This window comes from Haemorhous mexicanus, chromosome 19 (genome assembly GCF_027477595.1).
Source record: "Haemorhous mexicanus isolate bHaeMex1 chromosome 19, bHaeMex1.pri, whole genome shotgun sequence".
NCBI lineage: Eukaryota > Metazoa > Chordata > Aves > Passeriformes > Fringillidae > Haemorhous > Haemorhous mexicanus.
Window position 1 is genome coordinate 11,754,461 of NC_082359.1, and position 27,852 is coordinate 11,782,312.

The 27,852-nt window shown below is 42.6% G+C and overlaps 3 protein-coding genes across 15 annotated transcripts in view; 1 reads left to right on the plus strand and 2 right to left on the minus strand.

The window, feature by feature from the left end:
- Nucleotides 1–1,774, minus strand: part of PITPNM2 (phosphatidylinositol transfer protein membrane associated 2) — a 125,689-nt gene extending 123,915 nt beyond the window's left edge. For 8 of the 9 annotated variants that reach the window (XM_059863316.1, XM_059863314.1, XM_059863320.1 and 5 more), the window contains exon 1: nucleotides 1,622–1,774. The gene's annotated coding sequence lies outside the window, so the exon portion shown is untranslated. The remainder of the gene's footprint in view (nucleotides 1–1,621) is intronic. The other variant, XM_059863312.1, reaches the window with a different exon arrangement.
- LOC132336420 (proline-rich protein 2-like) lies at nucleotides 975–2,066 on the plus strand. Its single transcript, XM_059863869.1, has one exon. It carries the CDS (start codon nucleotides 975–977, stop codon nucleotides 2,064–2,066), a length of 1,092 nt encoding a protein of 363 aa, XP_059719852.1.
- Nucleotides 2,067–4,142: 2,076 nt separating this feature from the next.
- Nucleotides 4,143–27,802, minus strand: MPHOSPH9 (M-phase phosphoprotein 9). Of its 5 annotated transcripts, none has more exons than XM_059863195.1 (24): nucleotides 27,648–27,802; nucleotides 25,132–25,264; nucleotides 24,759–24,909; nucleotides 23,458–23,547; nucleotides 20,100–20,581; nucleotides 19,729–19,852; nucleotides 18,976–19,066; nucleotides 17,659–17,765; nucleotides 17,161–17,286; nucleotides 15,970–16,406; nucleotides 15,230–15,388; nucleotides 14,200–14,287; nucleotides 13,102–13,317; nucleotides 12,228–12,275; nucleotides 11,798–11,862; nucleotides 11,268–11,369; nucleotides 9,569–9,706; nucleotides 9,273–9,415; nucleotides 8,374–8,538; nucleotides 7,936–8,056; nucleotides 7,505–7,608; nucleotides 6,479–6,684; nucleotides 6,045–6,113; nucleotides 4,143–5,134 (listed from the first exon to the last, which is right to left on the minus strand). In XM_059863195.1, the coding sequence occupies exons 2-24, from the start codon at nucleotides 25,236–25,238 to the stop codon at nucleotides 5,033–5,035; spliced, it is 3,441 nt and encodes a 1,146-aa protein (XP_059719178.1). In that variant the 5' UTR covers nucleotides 25,239–25,264; nucleotides 27,648–27,802; the 3' UTR covers nucleotides 4,143–5,032. The 5 variants fall into 5 exon arrangements, with proteins under 5 accessions (XP_059719178.1, XP_059719174.1, XP_059719176.1 ...); XM_059863191.1 differs by having other exon boundaries at nucleotides 9,240–9,415; XM_059863193.1 differs by lacking the exon at nucleotides 27,648–27,802 and adding an exon at nucleotides 26,891–27,093 and having other exon boundaries at nucleotides 9,240–9,415.
- Nucleotides 27,803–27,852: the final 50 nt, after the last annotated feature.

Sequence of the window (27,852 nt, forward strand, 5' to 3'; positions counted from 1 at the left end):
TCCTGATGTCCACAAAGACGGATCTATTGTCACTTTCCTGTTCAGAGCTGAGCACTCACAGATTATGTCTTCAAAGACTGAAGACGCTTCCTGACATCAAATTTCCACTTAGCAGCTTCCAGACGCACAGAGCACAGAGAAGATGGAAGCCCTCACTTTAGAGCAGGTACCAACACATGAAGAAACTTTTTTTTTTTTTTTTTTTTTGCTTAAACACACAGTTTAAATAAACTTCACCTCAGTCGTGGCATTTAAAAGTGAAATGTGACAGGACTGACTTGTGTAGCTGACTGAGCAGGGTGCTTCTCTGAGGGGCTCCCTGAATGATGCTCCCAGCCCCAGGCTGAGCACCTCAGTGCACTCTATGCTTCTGCTTCTTCAGTGGAGCAGGAGAGGCTGCGGAGGACGTGAAGGAAGGGATTTAATCCTCCCACAGCTGGCCAAAAAGCTGGAGCTGTTCACGCTGTAGCCATGGAGCAGCAGCACGCTCCAGGATGGAGCCCAGGATGTTCGGGAACACCAGGCAGGACCCCTTCTGTCGAAGGGTGGGGAGGCCAGGAGAAAGGACTGCCAGGCCCAGCAAAAAGAATCCCCTCTCGCAGCCCATCATCCAGCTAAGGAATGGAATTCTGCTCTTTCCAAAGGGAACAATCGCTTCCTCCCACTCCCGCAAGGAAAAGCACCGCCTGAGGAGCACGGCCAGCTCCCGGTCACCACCCAACAGTGCCCTGACACAGGGAGGTCTCGGGCCCCGAAAGCTCTCGGGGCTGCCCCTCAGCTGTAATCAGTCACTGGCATTTATTCTTTGAGGCTGCTGCGGGTCTCGCCCTCTTCTCCCACAGGGATGGGAGGCACCCCCGGGCAGCCCCTTCACCCCCTCCCCACGGCCAGGCCCCGTCGGAGGCCACCGCACGACAAAACCTCCACCGGGGGCCTCTGCCAGAGCCGAATTCAGTGAAATTCAAGGTTCGGAGATGCGGTACCGGAGGAAGGGGGCCAGGACGGAGCTCTCCCGGGGATTGGCTCCGGCCCCGAGCCGTGACCGCCCCGAACGCTCCGGGTGCCGCGACCCGGCAGGGAGGGTGCTCCGTCCGTCCGTCCGTCCGCCCGCTCGTCCCCGGCTGTCCCCGCGGGCACGGAGCGGTGCCTGCCGCCCGCAGCCCGCCAGCGCAGGGAGAGCCCGGCACCGGCCGTGCCACACGCCGGACCCCGGCGGCGCGGGGCTGCGCTCCCGCGTCCCTGGCGTGCGGTGCCGGGCGCTGCCATGGCCGCGGGGCCCTCCCGGTCACCGACTGCTCCATCGGGAAACTTTTACCGCCGCATCCCGGGGGAGGACGGACAGCCCGGCCCCGCTCAGGCCGCGGCAGCCTCCAGGTGCTGGCGGGGACCCGCCGCGGCCCGCGGGGGCCGTTCCGCGGTCCCGGGAGGGGCCCCCGCGCCGCACCGGCCCCTCAGCGGAGCCGCAGCCGCCCCGCGGGCCCGGCCACACCAGCTCAGCTCCCCTCGGGCCCGCCGCGGTTCCCGCCCCCGCCGAGGCACAGCCGGGCCAGCCCGGGGGCCGCAAGGTGTTGGTGCTCGTCCCGCCGCCCCCCGCCCGCCCTCAGAACCCCCCGCCACGCACCGGCTGCTCCCGGCGCGGCGGCCGCGGCTCCCGCTGCTGTTGCTGCCGATGCCGCCGCGGCTCGGCGGCTGCCGTTGCCTACGGGTCGCTGCCTGCCGGCATGCCCGCGCGCCGCTGGCATAATCCCCGGCGCGGGCGGGCCGGGCGCGGGCAGCTCCTCGCCCGCCGGCGCTGCCGCGGCGCGGGGACGGCGGAGGCGGGGGGAGGCGAGGCGGGCGGGCCGCCGCAGCTGCGGGGGAGGAGGGAGCGAGGAAGGCGAAGAGCTCCGCGCCGGCACTGCCCTTGCCCTGCCGTGGCACGGTGGCCGCGCGGATTTATCCGCCCGCCGAACGAGCCGAGCCCCGCACACCGGCAGCACCGGGAGCCGCCACTTCCTTCCCCGCGCCGCTCCGCGCGCCCTCAGCCGAGCGGGCGGGGCGAGGGCGTCGCCTGGCGGCCGCTGTGAGGAACGTGGGGCAGCGGGACCGCCCCGCCGTGCGGGGAAGGCGCGGGAGGAGCGGGGAAAGAGCCGGGAAAGAACGGGGAAAGAGCCGGGAAATAACGGGGAAAGAGCCGGGAAAGAGCGAGCGGATGGTGCGGGGAATCCCCGGGCTGGTACCGCCTTCCTCCGCTCCAGGCTCGTTCGCCCGCTCGCTGCCGGTAGCGGTGCCCGCGGCGAGGGTAACGGCGCTCACCGAGCCCCAGCGCTGTGCCCTCACCTGCCCCCGGAGCAGCGCTGAGACTCCTCTAATTTTACTCTCCGCAAAGGTCAGTGGGGAAAAATAAAAATCTCAAAACGTTCAGCCATCGTTTTATGCAGAAACCTCAGGAAAAGACCCTGCGGTGAAATTTACCGCGGTCTTTTAAACCTTTGTTAATTTCCTGCGGTTGTTTTTCATTCAGGATGCATCATCCCGGCGCTTCTTCCCTCTCTGCAAAGTACTCGCAGTTTGTTTTGTATCTGCTCCCTGCATTACCATTGACATTACAGCCTAAACCTATCAAAGCTACAACTTTTTAAATTTGCTTTCTAGAGATGTGAATAAACAAATTTTATTTTCCAAAGTTTAAATCTCAGAGCTGGAGGAGTTGAAATGTTTATTATCATAGAGAAAAGTATGCTTGGGAGTGTCTTGCAAGGGCAGACTGAGGCAGAGGAGAGCCTGGGGCTGCAGGCAGGACCTTGTAGATCTGGAAAGGCGATAAACACCAACATAGCTGGGAGGTGTCAGGTGAGAACACAAGAGGAAGATGACTAAAGTCCTCCAGAGAGGAAGCAAAAGCCTCTCTGGTTATCTGGAAATCCTTCTGTGTCCTCAAAGCGAGAACAAGGCAATTTTCTGGTGTTAAGGGGAAGTTGAAAGGGGATTAAAAACAAAAGGACAATGTCCAGCAAAGGGCAGGGCCAGCACGAAGTGAACCTCCCTGTGTCCCAGATTTTGGTGCTTCAGGTCTAATTTTCAGGAGCACTGAGCATTCAGGCCTCCCACTGATTTAATCTGGAACTGCAGAGCCTCTGCCCCTCTGATGAATCAGGCCAAAGGCACCACACTGAACAGGTCACACAGATATTTGAGAAGGTTGGCCTAGAAGTTTACTCAAAGCAACACTTTTTTCCCCCCTTTCAGTGTTATAATAGAACAGAAATAGCCTAAAGAGCTCCAACAGATGGAGGAGGACTTTTGATTAAAAAATAAATTCTGACTCACAATTCAGTTTTCTGGATGTAATAAAAAAGAGTCCATGAATATGAATAGTGCTGGAGAGAATGAAGTGGAGATGAAGGGAGGTTACAAGGAGAGGCAGTGAAAGAGCTGAGCTGATTTACCTACTTGCCTCTAATGTCTGTCAGGAAAATTCTTTGGTTTTGCTGTAGCACTGATGAAAGAAAACAAGACCATTACTGGACTCATGAATTTTTCCTGTGATGGATTCCTTGGAAAAATCCTGCTGGCTGACTGATATTTCTGAAGAATGCTTTAAAATTGTACCTATTAATAACAGAATAGTGGAAAACTGCAGCTGAATAGAGTTATACAGGAAAGAAAAGATTATTTCCCCCCCCCCCCTCCATCCCTTCTAAGTAAAAATTACCAGTAAGAACATGGAATGCCATCAGAATTGTACATCTCTTTGTGGAGACTGGAAATACATTGGAGCAAGTCCTCTGCAAGCATTCAGACCCAATTTCTGCATTTTAGAGTAAAGAAGAAAATGAGAAACTCCCAGCCTTGACTTCTCCCCAGCTCTGATCTTGCACTGGATGTACCCAGAGGGTGGCAAAAACTACAGAATTTTTGAAAAGATCATGCATGGACTGGACAATTCTTCATCAAGTATCTTAAACCACAGCACTCTAATTTTAGAATCAGACCTTCTCAAGCTTCCTTTATGACAGCTATTCTGGCCCTGTAATCACATCATTGGTGGCCAAACATCTTGAACAAGGACAGAATTTGAAACACACAATATGATTAAAACCTACATTATCTCTGATGTAATATCCCAGAGCCTATTACTGTACTTGGGCAGGAGGAAAGAATCTAATTAAACATTTATTTAATATTAAAATACAAACCAAAATATCAATGTTGGACAGTAATGCAACAATATGTCAACTGGCAAATATGTATTTTTTCACCAAGAAAAATTAATTTATGTTCACAAATACATGAAATGTACACGAACAGAACACTGGCACAAAACCCAGCCTGGCACATGGAACCAGTAACTTCAGGTAAGCAGTCCCAGTCCTGGAGTGTCAGCTGGAGCTGAGCTGTTCACTGGGAGGCAGGAGGCTGCTGCCAGGTGAATCCTGGTACTCACAGTATCAAAACACCCCTCACTGGGACTGCTGGGAGGCATCACATCCATCAGAGAAGGATTTTCCTGCCCCAGCCAGCCACAGTGCAAGTATTGTTCACAGTTCTGTCCCAATGAGAAACATCCATGGTAAAGGTTTAAATTAAAAGGATTTACCACAGAACAGTGGTTCTCTTTAACACAGGTAACTCATGTTGCTTTTTGTATTAAAGTCCAAAATCTCCTCTTGGCTAATATTTACATCACACCATAAATATTTATAAAATGGTGGAGGAAAACCAAGTGCAAAAGGGTAACACTATCATTTTTTTCCTGAAAACAAGCTGCCTTTTAGTTTCTTATTATAAATTGAATATCACTATTTAAAAATAATTAATATTTCTAAAAATATTACAATACAGGATAAACATTGATTTCTCAGGTGTAACAAAATACGTTTAAAATAGAGGTGGCTGTTTGAAGTACAAAATATTGCTGTTTGTAAAGGGTAACATGGTTGCAAAACTACTTTTCAGGGTTTATAAAAATACAAAACAATTTGCATTTACTGAGTGCATCGTTATATATTAGTGCAAAAACAAAAGTATATTTGCAGTCAAGAGAGAACTGTCAAAGATTTGCAGAGGTTCTCAAAACATGAAATCTTTTCAGAGTCATTCGTATTAATCCCAAATCTCTGTTAATTCTTTCCAAACGATCTTCCAGGGCTTCCTAAAAGGAGGAGTTAAAAGAAAGAACAAAAAGCATTAATAATATATCAGGAAATCCAATGATCCTTCTAAAATTAGGAAACTCCTATCATTCCTATATTCCTGGTATCCTTTTTGAGGCATTGTTATCACCCAAAAACCAGAGCCAGACCTACAAACTTGTCATGTTATTTTTATGTATTTTTTGGCTTTTTTAACAGATGACTTACAAAACTCCATGAGAGAAACCTGACAAGAATTAGGACAGGCTGATAATTAGGAATATTAAGCATATTAAGGAATATTAGGCAAATTTAGGAAACAGTTGATCGCTGTAGTAAGTGGCAGGATTGATTTAGTGGAATGCACTTTTAATTTCAAATTGATAAATTGATAACACACCCTCAGATTACAATTCAGAAAATGTTGAAGTTGAAGGCTTTGCATAGACCTCTAAAAGACAATTTTGAGACTTGTTTTTATTAAAAGAGTCTGCAGAGTTTTCCACAGAAAGCACTTCCCTGTATTCCACCTAAACCAGTTATTTTTACCTTCTTACTTTCTTCTTTGTACTTTCAAGGAGACAATATCCAACCAAACAAAAACTAAACTTTTCAATTTCTCCTACAGCACAACATCCTCTCTGCAGCTTCAGGGATCTATTTCATAGTCACTGCATTTTGTTAATGCATTGTCTTTATCTCCCTCTCAGTTTTAGCACAAGAACAGACTATTCTTGCAGTAATTTGGCAAAATGCATCCCATGTACAAAAAATAGAAGATATTAAACAATATAAAAACCCTAACATAAAAACCAGTATAAAAATTCCCTCAGTAATCACACTCCCTACCCAGAGGATCTTTCCTCTACATTATGTATTCTCAATTGTGGAAGAACAGAAGAGAACACTAATACAGAGAAGCTTTTTCACCTGATTTAGTCTTGCTTGCAAGGTCATTCTTCCACCAGAACAAGGGATTCGGCTGAGTGCAGCCTCAATCTAATAACAGAAAACACTTCAGCTGTAAATTAGTTTCAAGAGCCAGTGTGAGCCTTCCTAACTGCTCTTACAGAAGGAGAGGTGAGGTGTATGGATTACAGCTACATGGAGAGTTTTGTTCTTTAACACCACAATACTGTGCCAACCCCCACCCACCCTGGGTTTGTTACAGTGACTCTTCTTTAATGAATTTAGGGACAGGGAAGGACTGCAAGTAGAGCAGGGAAGGACAATGGCACATTCCTGATGTGACACTGAATTGTGGATGAATTTCAGCCATGCATTCCATGCATATAAGGCTCCATCCCTCACCTCTCACTAACAATTACTATTTGTTATAACTTGAAAACAAAAATAATCTTTGCCTGTTGCTTTTCGTGAGTCAGCTCATCAAAAAGCCTCTCTGTTTCAGCCAGAGTTGGAATCCTTGCTGTGTACTTGAAGTCTTCCTCACAAGGTGATTGCACTGCCTCGTGTCTCTGGCTCCTCTCCTCCCAGGCTGCTGCTTTCTTCATTCCATTACTGACAGAATCAGTACAGGAGCTGTGCCTGACACCTGAATGTTGCCTTCCTATCAACACAACAGGGATCTTTTTATTTGTTTTGCAATCATCTGGGAAATTGCTACACAGGACAGAAAAAGAAACTAATGGCAGCACAAGCAGTGTGGTTTTGGCAGTGCATGAACCGAGGAGAAGGAAGAGCAAAGCCTCAGTCCTTGCCTTGAGCAGCTTCCCAAAGGAAAGCAAAACATTTGTATGGGTCATCTTTCAAGGGATCTTTGAAACACAGCATATTTTTTGGTTAACAACCAGGTTCCTGTGTTGTACTAATTAGGAATTACTTTTACTGGTACATTTCTAAATACCACCAAGCTGACTGGTTGTCATGCAAACACCACTCTAAATAAGAGCATGGATAAAACCAAAAAGCAGAACATGGTGACAAGGATTACAGAAGTGAGAAAAGATCAATCATTAAAAAAAAATCTGAAACAACTGGTTTTATTAGTTACTCTTTGCTGTCCATAATGCAATGTTTAGTTATAGGATTTTATTAGTGTGACTCAGTGTGTACATCTTAATATAGACCCCCACTAAGATATGCATTGGATAACTGAGTTAGGCACAGGGAAATGTATTGCCCTTCTTTGTCAATTTAATTATTTTTCTTGTTCCACTGTGTTTGTGCACACACACATGTACATAAAAATAAAATACTCTATCAACAGGATTTCTCTGTCTACAGGAATATGGCAAGATTTAGAGGATTTTAAAAAGTTGGACTTCACAGAACAAAGAGTCAGCTTTCTAGTTAAGCAGCTACTACCACTGTGGAAAGAATTGTGGTAGAAAAATAAAGAACAGTTTCCCTCCACTTTGACAGATTACCTTCTACATCATCTAGTGAGTTAAACTGGAGCCTTTTCCTTGGATTATTGTGCTGTAAAGTAGAAGTAGCACCAGTTTCCAGGTCATCTAGAAGTATATCAAACCTACAGAGCAGGAAGCACACAGCAATTATTTGTCAGAAGTTATGTATCAAGCAATACATTCTTTCCTACTATTTCACCTTTTGGTTGAATAAACTTTTTTTTTTTTATTTTTTTTTAGAAGACTGTAGTCTTCTAAATCCTGTTCAATCAATCATTCTACAATTTCTTGGCCAATTTTAAAAAGCACAACTTAGCTTTATATTCAGAAATGTTCACAACTCATTTTCAAGGACATTTAATGAACAAGAAACAGCAGCATTAAGCCCGAATAAACATCCTGCTGCTCTAAAAATGATCAGAACACAACTCTATTCACCAGACTCATACCTTGTCACTGTGTTTTCATTTCTGCTGAGCAAATGGCTAAATCCAGGAGAGAGGTTTTCCTTTGGAGATCGTTTTGGGCTGTATGTCACAGACACTGGTGCCAACATTATCTCTCTTCTTGCTGCAAAAGACAAAGTGTGTTTATCTACCTCAAACTCCCCAGTGCAGTACCTCCCACTCATGTGCTTACAGCTTAAAAGAGTGCTCTTCAAAGCTGTCTACATGTTTATCTACATTAGATGAGAAGTGCATCACAACATGCAAAAATGAAAATAAACTTAGAACTCTCATGCATTCTGTGATTACAGACATGACTTTCTCCAGGCTGCCAGAACATTGCAGAAACCCTGTCCTTATTTTTCCACCTTCTAGAGCAGCCTTTCATGATTTGATTCTGCTTTTTGAGTAGCACAAAGCAAAGCTGAGAAAGGCACTGACTGGGAGTACTGGATTTCCTGTTGGCAGGAGGAAGGGATGATGACCTCTGGCCAGAGGGGGAGCTGAAGCGTTTGGGTCTGTGCTGGTCTCTCCCTTTCTCTGGAGATCGGTTTGCAACCAGAGAAGGTTCAACAAACCCCACAGTCTGACGTCGAGTTGATGGTTCTAATTAAAAGAAAAAAAGTTCTTAGATTATTCAATTTTTTTCAACACAAGGACTCACAAATATTCCCCTGAACTGAATTTTTTCTCCCTCACATCAATGCTGTTCTGCTCAAGTCTCTCCTCCTACTAACAGAACATGAAACTCATGAAAAAGGATCTTTGCAGTGTGTGAGAGAGAAATTATGCTGAGTAACACTGTTTGATAGAGAAACAGTGGAAATCAGGACAAAAGCATCTTTTGGGAAAGGCTGAAGGACCTGCCTCAGGCCCAGAATGCAAGATTTTAAGAAAGACTGAGCGTTTTCTCTAAATCAGCATTGTTACAGCTCAGGGCAGTCCCACTTCCCCAATTCCATTCCCAAACAACACCATGGAAACTGGAATGGATGTAGAGCAGCCAGAGCTTTCTTAGGACTCCATTAACTGTTTATAAATACTGAGATATTCTTAGAAAGGGGACATTAACTAGTTTTCAGCTTGAGACCTAACAACAACCTCTGCATTCCCCCATTCTAAACAAATCACTAAGATAACTAACTTGGAATTTTCTTAGGATCACCCCACAAGTTTGCATGCCAAAACCTTTTTTATCCCCCCACTGAAGCCTGGTGGACTTGAATGCTGAGAATACCAAAGCCAAAGACATGCAAACAGAGAAAAGCCAGTAAAGACATGTTCAGGAATATGAAAATAAGAGTTACTAGCTGGTGCATCTTCTTTTTCTGTCTGTGTACCCCAATCTTTAAGAATTTTTCCTTCTTCAAGTTCTTTAAATGCTTTTATAATTGGTGCTTCTGACATCTCATTTTCTTTCTTTTCTGTTGTGTTGGTTGAAGAGTCTTCCTGTGAGGAGTCTTTCTCAGGAGGAGAATGGTGCCTTGAATAATGTGAGGTGGTGGAAGGAAAAAAAAAGAATTAAGTATTTTATTTTATTCCATTTCATGTACCCAAACAGGAACAGAATAAACAAAAAACATGAAGAAATTTAGATCAGATTTTAGTTTAGTTCAGGTTTCAGAAACCAACTCACCTAGAAGGAATATAGGTTTCTTCCAGCCTGTTGTCTTTGGGGCTTTCCTGGCCCTCCAAAGGCTGCCCAGTGAAGATGGAATATTCAGCTCCTGGTATCAACCACTTTCTCCTGCTGACATCAGGAGTCCCCACCTTGCTGTGGGAATAAAAAGCTTCAAAATTATTAAAGGCTTTGGAGTTTGAGGGGAGGGGGGGGTTTATGTTTGTTTCTGTTTTATTTTTCAAGAAAAACCTGAGATTTATTCCAGTAAACAGAAACAAATATACAATAAACTTCTAAATACTGTGGGAAAAGTAACTGCTTTTAAAACATGCTTCTAAGGCAAAAATAGAATATTTGGGGGGAAAAAAAAAGCCATATGTTGAGGTTTCAGTCTAAATTAGACAATATGCTCAGAATGCAGAGCTCCACAAAGATCTTGGTGTAATTTAATGCTGCTTACTTAGACCCAGGTCTGGGTTGCAAGTAGATCTCAACTAATTAAATGAAAACATTTGGTGGAGATTACTGCAGTAGTTCAGAGCATCTGATCCCAGTTTTCCTTTGGACAACAATTATTAGAAAAATAAAAAAGAAAAAACAAAAGCCAAGAAAAAGCCAGTGTTGATGACCTGAGAGGGATAAATTTCAACTAATAAGTATCAATTAGTAGATCATTATCTTGAGATAGCAAAAGAAAAATGTGATTTCTATACACAGGCAAGCAGATAATTAGTAAAATAGGGACTTGTTTACCCAAGCTATGAACTATAGGCACTATTCTGTAAATCTTTCCTGCTGGGCATTCAATTGAAATGAGGCTTTCCTTGAGCCTCTGGGATCAGTTAGGGACAGATTAACTTCTAAATCCATACTGGCTCTTACATCCCCCTCTCCCTGATGAACAGAGTCTGCCATGTCCAGGTCTCCCTTTTTTCTCTTCATTCTTGAGGGGCCTGGTTCATAAATATTAAAGGAGCTCTAAACAGAAATCTGTCCCTTTAATATATTAATACATAAATTACTTCTGTCTTTCTAATCATCAAAATTCAAATCTCCCCAAGATACTCCTGTTCCACACATCCAAATGGACACCCCCAAATCACAGTAATTGTCATTTTGGGCTCCACAGCACCAGTGCTGAAATGGGAGAGACACTGAACAGGCCACAACTGAGTAACAAAAACCAGAGGGGGACAAAGCTTTAAAACTTTATAAAAAACCCTCAAACAAACAAAACCAGAGCACAGATCAACTTGAATTAATTTAACACAAATTCCCAATTTGAAGCAGAGTGTTCATTCTAACTGAACTTCCCCTCTACTCTCAGGTTACCTGTACAAATTCTATTTAGAACCACACTGAGCAGGAATCAGCCTTTCAAACCAATGACACACAGGGGAAACCTCCAATGTCTAACTGGACTATCAGGTTGTTTTCCCAAGATCTTTGTGGAGTATAGGAATTCAGCTGAGCACTTGAGACCTAGCAAACACTCCTTTGGGAAGAGCAGGGACAGCTGGCCAAGTCAGAGATACACTAGCCAGAGTATTCAGTTGGGTTTAGTAATTTCTTGGCACTTCCAATCTCTGGATTACATCACATGTGTTTAATCCAGTTCAGCCCATGGATTGACCTCATCTTGATCCATTTTTAGCCAAAACATGTTAAAAGCTATTCTAAAACACATTGTTTTCATGTCTTAATGTTCACTTACTTGGCACAAGAGGTTCTTAAACGATTTTCACTTATATGGCGAAGTTTCAGGGCATTTTCATGTTCCACCTGCTTGAGCTGAGCTTCAAGTTTTAAAATTGTCCTTAAAAAGATGCATTAGGAGAGGATTTAAATAGCATAAAAGAAACATCATATTTCTTAGGAGTTGAGCTCATTTTATTCAGATATTCTGGATGAAGCAGGAGAACAAGAGCAACTGCTGCATTTCTGTCTATGCATCTCTATCTAAATATGGATATAAATATGTATTTGAATTTGAAGTTAAATAAATCAGGTAATCTGGCCAGAAAGACAAGACCAGACAACACTGCTGTGGAAGCAGAGGAAGTAGAAAAAAAATACATATCCTAAATAAATTAGATTTTTAGTTTTTACCAGTAGCATGAAACAACATGAAATGTTTCATAACATGTAATTAAACTTGAAAGATCTACAGCCTCACACTCTGGGAGCAGACATTTAGCCCATTGTATTTCATACTGTTAGAACAATACTAAGTTTCACAGTTACCTTTTCAAATCAGAAATCTCAGTGTTTGCATCAAGCAATTTGTTTTCAGTTGTATTTAACGTATCCTACGAGGACACAAAGAAAAATGTAAAAAGTCCAGAAACTACAGAAGTGCATTAAATAAAACCCAAGAAACTCCACATCAGTCTTGGAAACAACACATCAATTACACCTTCCTAGTTCAAAGGGTCCATTAAATTTCTTCAGCTTTGACTTTGCAGCATTTTTGCTGCCTATGACTGGAAAATAACAAATTCCAGTTTCCTTCCTTTTCCCTCCAGGACTCTGAAGAAGAAAGTTATCAGTAAAGATAAATATGGATCTTTCTGTTTCAGCTTTTTCAAAATATTTAAGTTAATTCAGCTAATTCCATGGAATATTATCACAAAGTTTGCATGTTTGGGTTTTTAATTATCCACTGTGTGCCTACCTTTACTCTTTCATGTTCTTTTCCAAGGGATTCGTATTCTCCTAAAAGCTAAAACAAAACAAAAGAACACCAACCCACAGTGAGACCACAGTCAATTAACAGCTTTGTTGGCTGCTGTAAAATCATCTCAACAGCTTGGCTAACACATGCAGGAGCACTACAGGGGATACAAAATGTACTTTAATGGTATTTGTTAAGTTCTTCTTATCATCTTCCAATTGGAACAAAAAGTTATAGACAGGACAAGAGGAGACAGAGCTACTTATAGAATGTATTTCTAATTTTCAAATTATTTGCCTCTAAAGAAACTGAATGAATGAACCAGTAAGATTCCTCAGAGACTTTAAAAGTGAATTTGTCTTTTGAAATTTCAATTGTAAAAAAGGAGTTAAAGCATGAAGAAGCTTTTCCAGCTAATACCCATTCTGCCAGTCCATTTAAACACTCCATAATGCTCTTCCTAAAGAATCAGAGGAGCAATTCCTTAGATTCAGACTAAAATCATACACAATGAACAGTTTTAGCAAGTTGAGATGGGGTATGAAAAGTTTAGTCCATCTCCAACCAGCTTAAGAGAGGAAAAATTACTTTCGAAAATTTCATGTAGTATCTTCAACTTAGAGTAATAAAATTCCTGAGACAGACTATTGCAAGGGTTACCACATCAAGTATACACTTGCTGCCTTAAATAATTGTTTTTAAGTATCTTTTAGGTCCACAGTGCCCTCCAACATCCAGCCTAGTAAGGAGTCAGCTGAGGAATTTGTTTCCTTGCTGTGCCTTAAGACTTCTCAGTTGTAACCTCAGAGTATTTTTCACACCTGGGACTTGCTGTCATTCCCCTGCCAACGCCATCATCCATTTTCTTACTCACATTTTGAAACATTTTGTTTTCTTCCTGGAGCCTTGTGTTTTTATTGTCAGATAACCTGTAAGCCTTCTCAAAAGCCTCCTCCAGCTCCCTGAGCCGGGACTGCAGGCGGCTGATGGTGTTGTCCTTCTCCTTGTGGCTCGCGCGCATCTCCTCGAGCCGCTCCTGCAGGGCCTTGGAATTGTCACTGATGGCATAGAAACGCTCCCTCCAATCTGCCTGCAGCACAGAAAACATCCTTTAGAGTGTTTGAAACATTCTTTTTCCCTGGCAGATTAATTATTTCTAAGATTAGTTGTATCCCAAAGAATTATCTTAAAATTGCCCGCACCGAAAACAAAGGTACACGTATATGTGAACTAAACAAGATTTTTGCTCATTTCTTTGACTTGGAAAGAATGAAAATGAAGATAGAACCCACTCAAAATGTATTTATTTTATAGGATTTTAAATATCTAGAGGTGAGGCCTCCAATCTGCTTGATTGACTTACTTTCCAGCAGAGAGTACTAATTCTACCTTTCTAAAGAAGGTGGAATTAGTCTCTGCAGGTGTCTAACTCTGATGACAAAGTTTAACTTTCGTGACAAAGTGTCCTGGTTTTTGACTAATAATAATTAATTGACTAATAATTAATGCAGCTATGCATTAATTTATGCACAAGCAAACAGGTCTGGCCCAGCTAGAAAAATATGCAAATATACCTAAAGAGAGTATTTTTGTCCCAGCATAAGTGAGATTTCTTTTATCAGCGATCTAATAAGAAAGTTATTAAAACAAAATAAATATATGAAGAAAATTTAAAGAGGAACGTGATAAACACATCACAGTATTTCATTCTTAGACTTTGTCTGATCCCTGCTAACCTTGAAAAAAGTTCATGAGCAAAAGTGATGATGATTCAAGTAGGGAATCCTAAGAAACTCAGGTAGGAAAGTCACTGTGTAACATGTGGGCTGATGTTATATATTAAGGGAAAGGTTGAAAGGTTAAAAATAAAAAGAGATAAGTATGGAAACACTGATCAACTTATTAATTAAAAAGTTCATTCTTTTACCCTTTTACTTAAAAAGCAACTTGATTTAAGAACATATACACTTACCACTTGCTTTTCTAGTTGATTATTCTTATTTTCAAGGGCTTTTATGTGAGCACTTGCTTCATTCAGAGCTGAATCTAGCTGGTCACACCTACTTAGAACATAGAGATTAAACCAAGCTCTTGAAATTGTCAAATAATAAACCTACATTTTATAGCCTTTTTTCCTTCCTCAAGCATCCCCACAAATTTTGGTGCCCAGCCTATGATCTCCTCTCACATTTTTCAGCCCCAGCAGTGTCTCTGCTCAGAAGGGCTGTGGTGAACTGGGGTGAGAAGGAAACTGGGAACACACAAATTTTGTGCAGTATTTCAGGTGTCTAAATGTGCAGTATGTGTTTTAACTGGCAATAATTATACAGAAATCACATCAGTATTCTCTGTACAGCAAACACTCGAGCTGTAGATAATGGAATGCACAGCTGGGGCACACAGACTCCAGGGTAAAGGCACCAATGAACTCAGGACTGGTCCTGTGTCATCTGTGGTTGTGACCTGGAAGGTACAGGAGGATGATGTTCACCAGCATGGCAGGAAAGCAGAATCTTCCAAACACAAATCATTCCATTACAAACTGCTCAGAGAACCTCTGCCTGCCAGTCATTCCTGAGGAAAACTTGCACTGGCTCCAGAAAAAAACACATCAAACAAGAACTGAGGTCCAAACACCACATTTACTGTCTAACAATAGTGACCTGATCTTCACAGAAACATGGAATAGTTTGAGTTGGAAGGGACCTTAAAGCTCATCCAGTTCCAACCCCTCTGTCAATTGCAGGGACATCTTCCACAAGATGAGGCAGCTCAGGGCCCTGTCCAACCCCTTAACCAGGGATGGAGCAGCCACAACTTAGCAACTGCATTAAATAATGCAAAATTTATATTTAACAGGGAAATATTAGTATCACAGATGCATGAAGTCTTCAGAACTGAAGAGGGACATGAACTGTTCAAGATATTCCAAACAAGGATACTCAGTCTTTAAAATATACAGAGCACCACGTAAAGAGAAAGACAAGAAGGACAAACAGTACCTGTCAGCAAGGCTTTGATTGATTTTCTTCAGCTCCTCAGATGCAGCAGTTTTGTGGCTGGACTCCAGCTGCTGTTTCAAGCTCTGGATCTCAGAGTCATAGTAAGCTCGTAGGTCAGCAATGTGTCGAGCGTGCTTTTCCCTCAGGTTCTGCCTAATCCTATTTTCAATATAAGAATTGTAGAAAATTCCAGCCATCCACATGACCAAGTGGATTCATTTGTGGATTCTGGATTCATTTGGACATCATGAACTCAGCATATAAATCTCTCTTACAAAACTCTATTTGCATTCAACCTAAAGCAAAGACAGCTTTGTCATCTAAGGCACAGAAGTCCTTGCATTAATAGAGATAAATATTATGATTATTATATACAAATAATATATACAAACACAAAATAAAGCCCTCATACATGGAATATATGCTCTGTCTGCTTGTCCAGTGCAAATCATCAGAGCTTCAACAGTGAATGGAGAATATTTATTTTTCCTAAGCACAGTAAATTCTGTGCTTCTCTGCATTTGTTTCTAAAGAGGAAAATAACCCCTCTCCCAGAATTTGAAATCCTCTGCCTAAATGAACTCCCTCACACAGCCTATGAGTAAATGTTGTATTTTTATGTATAAAAAGACACGACCAAGAGAACTCACATATTTTGTTTGGCTTACTACTATTGTTTCATTCCTTTCGTGAAAGTACCAAACTTTTGACTTTTAAAAACAAACAAAAAAATTACTTACTTTGACATTACCACAGGATCTTCAAGAGATGCCACTGAAAGGCTGTAATCTGGCAAACTGCTGTCAGCACACTGAGTAAGAGAAGATGGAGTCAGAGTCAGTGTTTCTTCCTCCTCAGTGTTGACAGAATTATCCTTGTCAGCATCCCTGTGAGCCACTGGGAAAGGAGAGCTGGCCCTGTTTTCACTCTGGAATGGGTGATTTCTCCACAGGTCCATGTGCACAGCTCTGCTGCTGGCAGGGTGTGTTGGAGAATCATCCAACTGAGATGAATGACTTGTCTGGGAAAAAGAGTCTGTGTCACAATGACTTGGAAATCTGGGCTCTGCCATAGAGTCTGGAGAAAAGGGAGCAGAGTCTGCAGGAGTCCTGAAAAAACAGAGTCCCTGGTTCTGCTGGCCTGGCTTCATATGCAGGGTTGGATCCAACGTCAAGATCTAGGAAATAAGTTACAATGCTAAAAAAATTGTGATTTAACTCCATTTACAAGAACAAGATTTATCTCAAGGCATCAGTAAACCATGTAACATACTGCAGGTATTATACTGAATATTATTACAATCATTTGGAAGTGACAAATAAAATGTCGGTTCTGCAACACTGAAATGACAATACACATTCCCAATAATTACAACCTGAGTTTCCATGTTCCCATTAATAAAGGACATATCCAAGATCTGTAGCTTTCTAGAAAACTTCTGAAATTTCAGTTATGCAACCTGAAAGACTGTGATGTCTGTGTGTTGAAACAATAACCTTGCAGGGTTACAAAAGCAATTACCTAAACAGTACAGTCACAGAGCAGCCACCATTGCTGGGTTATGTACAGGACTGAGAGCTGTATAAAAAATAGACATGAGAAAGAATCATTTCCACAACCTGTGCCTGTTCTGTTCCATGGGTGGAAAGAACTTGTCTTGTGGGAAAACCCTGGCACTGCAGCTCCAGGTGCAGCTCAGCAGCTGCAGCCCCAGCAGCAGCAGATCCGTCCCTGCGGCATCCTCAAGGTTGTGCAGCAAAGGTGCTTCTCTGCTCAGGCTGTTCTTAGAGGTTCCTCCAAGCTGGATCCTTTCCCAAGCTGCTCAAATTGCTGTTCCAGCAAAACACTGGAGGTGGCAGCAGGGGCCAATCCGTGTGAAACCAGCCCAACACATCCTCAACTGATCCGTGAAGTAAAGAAATTGATGTTACCTCAGGTGGGTGACTTGGCTGGGAAGAAGGCATAAAACTCTGGTCTGGCATCTGCTTGTTTTCCCTTTGTCTTTTATGATAAATATCCTTCAGTGATGACAACTTCCTTTCATCAGCAGAGGACAACTTCAACAGGCAAAATTGCTACATTACTTTTTCTGAACACAACACTCCACCCCCAGTAGAGATAAGCAAGTTCTGGGGTGGGTTCAGCTAATAAAGCAGCTCAGAACACACAGCTTTATTCAAGCTTAAAAAAGGGGTTTTAACAAGGCACATACACCTTTAACATACTAATTAGTCACTTCTCATCTCCTATACACAGCTCCTTTTCAATGACAAAAGGTCAGTAAATTTCAAGGGAGGTTAGTGGGTTCAGGAATCATGAAGAGCCAGGATATGAAAGACTGAGATAACAAAAGAGTTCTTTCCATCACAGGCAAACAGCAAAGACAAAAAGCAACTACATAATAACTTTTAAACATGTACAAAGTTTACCTGAACTGGTGATACTTTTGTGGAGAAAACATCAGGCAACTCACTTCTGAAATTCTCTGGTAAAGTGTGATACATCTCCTTTTCATCTAATTTCCAATATGAAAGTCCTGATGAAAAAAAAAAATACCAGAAGAAAATTAATTCTACAGATTTCAAGCTGGCAGCTATAGAACAGGAATCCAAAACCCATTAGTGAAATGTTATTTTGTCAGTAACAAGAATGGTACATTAGTTATTTGCATTTAGTGCTCAAGGATGTCATTAGAGCATTTAGCAGGCCAGGAGTTACAAAAATCTCAATGCAAAGCACAGGCAACATAATCAGTCTCACATCATACAGCACCAGGGACAAAAGCTATAATCAGTTAAAACACACAGATTTGGTGTTCAAGGGGCAGATCCTCATTTACAATGAACTTACATTTCTAATGATTCCAGTATAGCACTTAAAACTGGTACCACCCAAGGAATAATCCCCGATATTACAAACTCCTCACTTTGTGCAGCACTCTGCAGCATGCAAAGACAAACTACCAGGACTAAGAGGGATGGCACAAGAGGAACAGACACAGCCTCAATCCCACTCCAATCTCTTAAATGTGTCCCTCTCTCAGTGGCTTGTGAAGAAGCAACAATTATGCACAGTTTGCAGGGCTGCATCTCTGTGCCCTTGTTTGTTACTGAAATGAATCCACCCTGTTATGACCAAAATAGGTGAATTAGTTGTCTGGCTTTGATAAAAAACCCCAATAACCACAACCCCCAGACCCATGCAAATCCACCACCAACCACCCCTCACATACACTCCCAAAACAACAAAGCCAAGCCTTACCAAAACACAAAAAAAGCAACCCTCCCCCAAAATTAAAGGATCACCACGTTACACACTGCATTATTCTGTTCTTGTCTATTTACACAGCTAGTAGATCATGCCCTTGGCTTAAAGGAATTCTGCCTCTATTACCATGAACTCCTGTAATTACCACACCATTGATGCTAATATTTCATACCCTACCACGATATTAACAGTAATTCCATTATGAAACAGTCTTAAACACAAAGTTCAGCTTTGAAATGCAGAGAAATTTAGAAAAAAAATCCCAACTGCTGCATGTCCTACATCTGCCAGCAGCAATACAGAGGAGCTGCCATCAGTTTGAAAACAGGAGCAAGAAGCAGAATTAATGCTATAGCAAAGCCTGTCAGTGCTTAAATCCTCCTCACCTCCCCGAAGTTATTGGAAATGCATTCCAGTAAGAGTTTTAAAAATGAGAATTTAAAAGAAAGGGAATAAAAATACAGAGAAATTAACTATACCTGAAGCTTCTGATACTACGGAATTTGGGCTTTCCTTGGGTTGATTGAGGTAAAAAGTGTATGGTGGCAAAGCAGCATCAGTAAGGTTTGTCTAAAATTACAATGGAAAAACAAATTCAGAAGGAAAATCACAAGGCAAGGAAAAAAAAAGGCAAGGGTATAATGTTTAAAATTGCATACAAATGTTTTTAGTCTTTTTAAGCAAAGAGAGTAAATACAATTATACAGGATGATCCAAACCTAGAGAATTTATATTGAGGGTAATCGTAGCCAAAAGTGGAACTAAGCTAAGCCACGTAATTAAACTGGTATCTCCTACAACATGTGCCTGTGTTTTTGTCCTGAGCAAAGTGGTTAATGCCCTAACACACAAAGAATCCTGTGTGCCAGAAGAGGCATCACCAGCTGAAATCAAAGATCCTTCAAAAATGACAGGGCACAATAAATTACCAAGACCTGAAGCCTCAGCTGAGAGTGTGGCCATTATCTCTACAAGCAGAGAACATGTGCCACTCAGGGAGGCGTTGAGACAAAAATTAGGTAATTAATAAAATAAACTAAAATAGCTCTGTGCCTAAGTATGGAATGATCCAAGAAGCAAACTTTGCCCACATGAAATTTAAATATGTGAATGGGAATTCAAACGCTTAAAATATGAAAGTGTATGCTGAATGAGAACATGCTGTAACTCTGAAAAAATACCAGTTACAAGAATAGCATTAGAAAAACATAATGACATAAAAAGAGACTTACATTCTCAAGTGGTAATGTCTTCACTCTCTCATTTTCTTGCATAGAGTTCACACATGCTTCATCTGCATTTACTCTTTTTGGTTGGGTTTGTTTCAACTTTTGTGCCCATGATGTTAAAGATTTACTAGATGGTAAGAAATACACACATGCACTTTAAGGTATTTCCCCTAAATATATCTACAACAGATGAACACTGGAGATGCAGACCTGCATCACTCAGAAACACCAAGCTAAATAAATATATTTATCTGTCAAGCAGCAGAACATCCAGAGGTTCCATTCAACTCAGACATTCCCCCAGTGACCACCAGCTTTAACTGAACTGGGATTGTCTATAATAAATCACCATATTTAGAAAGTTTATCACTTACCTGGGTTTTTTCTCACATGGATGATCTTCATCAGCTTTATGCTCCAACCCAGCAGGAAAAACTAAACTATCACTCCTTCCCGATGAACGATTCTCCTCTGTTTTTTTTGCTGGAAGTTCTCCTTTATTCTGAAGGCTGCCTGCCTGCCCGTGCAGCCCTGCCCCGGGGGGAGGCTGCCCCGCGCTGGGGCCGGGCTGGCCAGGGCTCAGCTCCGATGCGGACAGGGAGCCGTAGCCGCTGTTCATGGAGGCCTCGCTGCCCGCACATTCCTGCTGCGCCCCCGAGGCCTCGGCCTGGGCTTCCCCTTCTCCGGATCTCAGCTGGCTCACGAGGCTCTCCTGCTCCTCAAAGGCCTCCGAGCACATCCCCATGGGGCCCGGCAGGGAGGGGAAGGTGTGGCTGAGCTGGGAGGGCACAGCCCGGCTCCTGGCCCAGGTGCTGCTCTGCAACCTCACCAGCTGCTTTATCTCATCCTGAATCAGCTGCACGGGGGAAAAGGCACAATTCCCATCAGATCCTGCCAGGAGTCACATTCCTCTTTAGATGCATCTTCCATTCATGTTATTAGTGGGAGATTTAGAGTATTTATTCCATATAACTCCAAGTTTTCATGTGCAGACATCTCATGCATAAAGTAGATAAATACATACTGTGCATAACAGTAAATATAAATAAAACAGTAAAATGTCCATGGGAACAATCCTATATTCCATGCAGTGAATTATGAGTCTCAGTAGTCATTTATTCATGTAAAAAACATGCATGAATGTATTTACTAATTGCCCTCAGAACTACAGTTACCTACCAGCCAGCTAAAGAAATACAAACTATCCAGGTGCTTGGCTAAATTTAGGTCTGAAACACTTTTTCACTTGGATACACATTTTAAAAGACTGCAAGGATGCTTTGATGGAAGTATTAACCATTACTCTATCATGAGAATAGGAATAATGTACCTCTGCAAGATTATTGTATAAAACTCAACTTTAAAAAACCCAATTTGGATATTATGCTGTTAGGTTCACATGGTACAAAGTTCTACCTTTTGATTGTTTTGGTGGCTGATGGAGTGGAGCAAACCCAAAACTGCATCACTAGATTTAACAGGTCACTTGCTCTTCAGTCTACAAGACTTATTTCAGTGTATTAGGTAAGTAATTTTTTGAAGTTTCAAGTTACAGAGATGTGCTCTGGAAATACTGAAACAGCTCTGAGAAATAATTAATGCTTTTGCCAAGGGCTGTGAAGAGATTTCACGTTTGTGCCTGTGGCCAGCACTTCTGCAGAGTTCAATTGAGATTACTGAACTGCAGGAGCACACAACTCTTGCACATGACAGGACAAAGCAAAGAATTGTTTTCAAGAATATATTTCAAACTAATTCCCTCAGGAGAGAAAGAAGGAAAAAACTTGCAATAATTTTAAGAACATGGAACTCATGTTTTTTCACAGAACTACAGTACATTACTCACATGTGAATAGCAACTGGAGAGAACAAATTGAACAAAAATGATTTGTTCTCTCAAAGTAAGAAATAAACAAGAATACTTCATTTCAGAGGAACCTACATGTAAAGCTAGTCAGGATCAAGCCTCAGATTTTTTATTAACTTGCAATAGAACAAACAACTGAATTTCAGTTCAGCCTTTCCCTGCCAAAAATAACAAACAAACAAAAAACCTGGGATGAAGTTTGCTTCCACTACAAAGTTTTGTGTTCTGCTAATGATTTCAATCATGACTGCAGCAATCATTTGGATTTTAATTCTGTGATCCCACTGTCAGGAAGGTAGGGAAGGGAGAAAAGGGAAAGAACAGAACTGGAGTGGGGGGGAAAGAAGATCAGATTCACTGCTGACATTCAATCTTTGTCATTAATACCCTGTGCAGTAAAAGTGAAAGGCTCCTATTCCAATTAAATTGCGTTTTTACCTCTTTTTGCATAGTCAAAAACAACTGCAAGAGATGAAAAAAAGGGAAAAATAAGATGTACTTTCTATAGTTTTAGGATTGTAATTTTGGTTTTAAAATCTCTTTGATAAAGTCTGATCTTAGGATGATCCAGCTTGTCCCTGGCACAGTTATCTTTTTTTGTATAGATCACGTAAGCCAAGGGCTGACCCCACTGATTCCAAAAGGAACTCAAGGTGTTTTTATCCCTGTTCTCACATGGATGGAGATTTTTATACAGTTGGTCTTGAAACCCAGCATGGGGCAAACCTTATCTCAGAGTCATGCCAGTGCTGATCCAGCACCTTGCTTTTCTACCACAAAAAGCAGATTATTATTAGTTTTGTGTCTTTTTATTACTCTCACTAAAATGTGCTGAGCTGCCTGTTTCAGTGTTTTTCCTAGGTCACTGCCACACCAGGGTAAGTTTGGAATAGCCCCATCTATTTTATTTCATGGATAAAATAGCCCAGTTCTAGCTGGTGATTTTGTGTTCAGTGTGGCACCCCATGCAGTGAGAAAGCCCCTGCTGACACCACACCCTCAGCTCTTCCAGAGGTAGCCTTTCCTATCAAAAAAAAGACAAAAACCAGCAAAGCCAACACAATGGATTAGTAAAGACTATGATCAGCAACAAGTGAATCAAACCACTACAGTAAGAGGAGGGAAGAACATGGGTAAGGAAACAGGAAAATAACAAGATGGAAGGAGGGGGGAAGGAGAAACAGGAGATAGGATAAAAGGACAGTACCTCTTGGTAATTCAGTTCAGGAACTGCTGATTACTACTAGTGTGGAGGGCATCAGGAAAGGGAAGGGAAAAACAGCAACCAAAATGATGAAGATATTAAGCATTACATATTTATAGTATTACTGTCTGTTATATATACATATACATTGCTTCTCTTCTAATGGATAAGGAGGGTTCAGCAAAAATATGAACCTTCTTATGGATTGTTTCTCATTCTCAGAAAGGAAACTGTTCAACTGAAGGTGAAATAGGTGTTCAGCTATTACAGTGATGGTTTTCCTGGGTTATACACTCTCTGGATGAGGGGATGATAAGTTGTATAACATTTTTTTAATGCAAAGAAAGCTATATTGTCTCAAAATTAGAAATTATACAGTCTAACAGTTAATAAAAACTTTGTATCTACAAAATCACATTATCAGGTGAGCATTCTGAACCAAATGTTCGTGAAAACAAAATAACTGAAAACAAATAATCCACAAATCACTCCTGAAATGGTTCCTAACAGTTGCTTTGTTAATTAACCAAGGCTGTCTCTATTTGGCTCCCTTTAAACAGCACTCCAGTCATCCACTTCCATTAACTGCCTCTCTGCATTGTTTTTGAGGGAGAAAAAAATCATTCAGCTTTATCTAGCTCCATGAACAGTCATTACTTACTTGGATTTGATGGTGGAACTGCTCTTGCTGGGCATTTATTTGTTCCTGGCATTGTTTTTCTACCAGTCTCAGTAGCTGTATCCACCTTGTCTATTAAATCACAAAGTGAAATAATTAAAGCACAGAAATATTGCACCTCTTACCTTTACTCTGGCTACAAATAGCTTTGCAATCCTATCCCTGGGTGTTGACTTAATACAAAGTTGAGTAGCAGCACCGTGGTTGCCACCCCACAGCACATTCAGCCCCCACCATGCCAATCAATGGAAACTAAAAGTAGGAACAGCTGCCAGCAAAGAACAGTCAAATTCTGAAAGGTTGATTCCAGTTCCATTAATTACAGGCAATTCTAAAATTGAGAATTAAACACCCTTCTGTCCATCCACTCCAGTAAGAAACTCCCCCCCTCAGCAATCCAGCTAAAGGCCATGATGCATAATTATGTCATGGAAACTAAGAGATAATTTTTTTAAAAAAATCAAATACACAGCATTCCTGAAACATAGCAAAATCTGATGTTTAAAAACTATTTAATGCTAATGTTTATGGAGCCTGGTGCTTGAAGCACAGGACACGGGACACAGACATCAATATTCTGTTCCTGGAGGTGTTAAAGAGAACCCAAATTAAGCATCTGTCAACACACACTTGGATGGATCCCAGCCAGGGAGCTCAAAAATCTGCAAGAACAAGCCCATGGTGTGCAAAACTGATGCTCCTTATGATAACTAAATATACTGATAAAATTTAAAATACAAAAGGACAAAAAAAAAGTGTTTGGGAGAATTAGTTCATTGAAACCACATCATTATTTTTGCATTGATTTAAATCTGGAAACAAACTAATCACCTACACATCTTTACACATGGATTATATAAACAAGTCAAGGAAAACAACCATTTTTAGAAAAAAAATCCTTCTAATCTCTAGGATCATTTCAGACCAGTTTGATGTGATAAATTTTTAATTATTTAAATTTTTCAGTTCAAGAACTTGCTATCTTTATTGTAACTTTGGGGAAAAAATGTTCAGATCCATATTATAGTATAGTATATATATTATTACTATACCATTATTATATAATAAAACACCAAGATATAAAGACAAATATTGTAAAACACTAAGATAAAATTGCAGTAAAATCCAGCCAGGTGATTAGTTCATTTATTGTAAAAGGATCTGTCCCATCATTAAGAATAAACACAGATCTTGCTGCTGAATTATATCATTAGATTTGTCTTCCAAAATGCAAACAAATACATTAATAGCACTTTTTAAAAATAAAATTTAATATCAAATACCTCACAGTTCCTCACAATTTCTGAGTTAGCATGTCCAATGTTCTGGATATCTTGCATAAAGGAGGCAAGCAGCTCAACAGATCCAGGCTTTAATGAGGACCTGGTATTCCCTGAGTAACCAGAAACTCCACTGGGATTGGATGAAGGACTTCTAGTGAAACACAAGGAAAACAGTTCCATTATTTATTGTGTCAGGTGTGCAACACAGTGGCCCAAACATATGCCAGGCTGCCAGAATTGTACTCTCAATTTAGGACTCTCATCATATTGAAATAAAAATTCCACCTAAATGCCAATATTACTGTGAAGGCATGCTAATTAAGCAGAACTAAAATAATAAAAGTGTTTTTTAGTGATTCCTTCAGCACATTACCTGTTAGAATTCAAGTTGCAGACAGAGCTGTGGGTGTTTCTGCCATCAGAGTCTGCAGAGGACAAAGGGGTTTCTTGGACAGAATTCACCACATTGCTGTTTTCCATATCTTAGTCCCAAGTAAGACATTACCCTGAAAACAGAGAGAAATAAACATCACTCTCTTTCTTTTACAAAACATTGGACTTTATTGTGTGAAGAAACAGAATTGCAACTGAAGAGACAGTTGTTTCAGCCAAACCACCCCAGAAAGTGCAAATATTCCACAAGCAGGCTCCTCCCTTCTCCTGTGCCACCCCTGCAAGCAGGTGCTGCTCACTCAGCCTTGGGCCTCCCACAGGTCCAAGGATTCCCAGCACATCCAGACTGGCTGGAAAGGATGGCTGAGTGCAAAACATTCCAGGTAAAACCATGTTCTCAGGGTGTGATTGGTAGGTTTTTTTAAATTTGGGGCTTCACAGACCATGTGCAAGGTGTAAAATCTCCTATTAACAATGTATTTAGATGTGATGGAGGATCTGAACCTTCACTGAAGTAACACACTCACCAAAAATAATAAAATTGAGACCAACTGACTTAGACTGAGGTCGACCAATTCTGCCATTTCTGGGTGTAATATTTGGCTTACTTTTTTCACAGATCACTCATTTCACTGGTATTATGTAACGTTACATCAGAAATCTTTGAAATTGAGCTACATTTCTCACCAATTAATAAAACAACAAAAAAAAGGAGTCAAACAGGAATCCCACAGTGGTTGAAAACAGCAGCTGGTTAACTGAAAGCATCATAAATAAATAAACACACAATGCTTGGGCCACAGTCTTACAGCACTCACAGCAGACTGGCTGTAGAGAGACTAAAATATTCTTCACTTTCTAGTGAAAGTTTGCACCCTTTCAGTAAGAAAACCTTTGAAATAATTAATTAACCAGTTCTTACATAGGGCTTATTTCAGCACATTGTACACCCTGGTGAATTCAGCCTGTGTTCTAACACTGAAGAGAAACCTTATGATCATTTAATGGATGGAGAGTAAAAAGAGACATTAAGAAATATCATTTTGGTAGTCTGGTAATACTAGAGAACAAATTCCTGCTGCCTTTAAGAAGCACAACACGTTCAAAGCACAACCATTCCTCTTTACAGGGTTTATGGGCTTTACAGATTCAAGTTTTCATTATTTGCAAATTCTTGGAGATATATCTCCAATAGTTTCAGAAGTATAAAATATTTTTACCAGAAGGAGACTAATAGACAACTGCCCTATTTTCTCCTGTTTTACTGGAGCCAGCTTTGCTTTAGCAGAAATGTTTTTTGGTACTCACTCACTGTCTCCTCTGGGTAGGGCTGAAAATGCCAGAATTAGAAGGAAGTTATCACAGACACACACATCCCTCTGGCAGAGCTTCACGGGATAAAGAAAAGAAGAAAAAAAACAGGGCTTTCTTCTTTTTCTAGAGGTCAGAAGCTGCAAAACCTGGAGGTTATCAGGCTGCTGAGCTGACAGCTCAAGCTGAGGCTGGGAGTGTCACTGGAGCAGGGGATGGGGGCGGCATCAGCCACCCCAAATCCCCAGGATGGAATCATGGGTGGCCTATCTCGGCAGCACAGCAAATGGGTGGGACTTAGCTGTGACACAGGCTCGTTTCATAACCTCATTAGAAGTCTGTTCTCGATAAAAAAAATATTAGCGAGCTGTAACTGTGCTGCGGGAGCGCTGTCACCCATCGATCCCACAGCACAGAGCGGTCCTTACACGGCCACGGAGCTGCAGAAAGGGGCACGGCTGGGAAAAAATAAGCGGCGAGATGTTTTTAACTCAGAAATATCGGCTGTGATTTCAGTGCAAACGCCGGCCCAGACACACAGCCCGTGAGGTTCTGCAGCGCTTCCTGAGCCAGACCCGACTCCTTCCGATCCCTCAGCGGTGACAGGACGCCTCGGTCCCCGCCGCCGCCAGGCCCCCACCTCCCCACAGACCTTGAGGGACCCTCCGAAGGCACAACGAGTCCGGGCTGCAGCGCCTTCAGGAGCCGCCCGGGCCCCGAGGGCTCAGCCTCCACAGGGACCCCTCTCGCCACGTTCGCACCCTCGGGGCCGCCTCCCGTCAGTCCGTAACCCCCTCCCCGGCTCCGCGTGCGCCCCGGCCGCTCGCCAGCGCCGAGCTCGCCCCGCCGTGCCCCGGGCCCCTCACAAGTCACCCCTCACATGTCAGCCCACACTCGGCGCGGCCCCTCCACGACCCCGACCCTTCACCAGCGCCCCTCTAGCGGCAACGCCGCCCCGCCCCGCTCAGGCCAAGCCCCGCCCCCGAATTCTCATTGGGCGGCCGCTCCTCGCGCTCCGCGATGTTGACAGCGCCACCGCCTCCAATTGGCTGCACCACCTGTCACTCTGCGGAAAGGGGCGGCGCGCTGGGGGCGGCCTCGCGGCTCCGGGATAGGGTTCAGGGACCCGGCCAAGCGCGGCGGCGCTGCCCCCGCCGGCTGCCCGCGGGCCCGCTCGGTTCATACCCGCATCGCTGAGAGCCCACGGAGCGCGGCAGCCGCCTCCTCTCACGGCCGTGAAGCGACGAACGGGCGCGGCCCTGCACCGCCCGCCTGGCGAGTGGCGGCCGGGAGTTTCGAAGGTGGGGACGGAGGTAGAGGGCGCTCCGCACTGAGCCCGGCCCTGTGATTGGCCGCCTCGAGCGCGCGCCTCCCGCGCTGATTCGCTGCG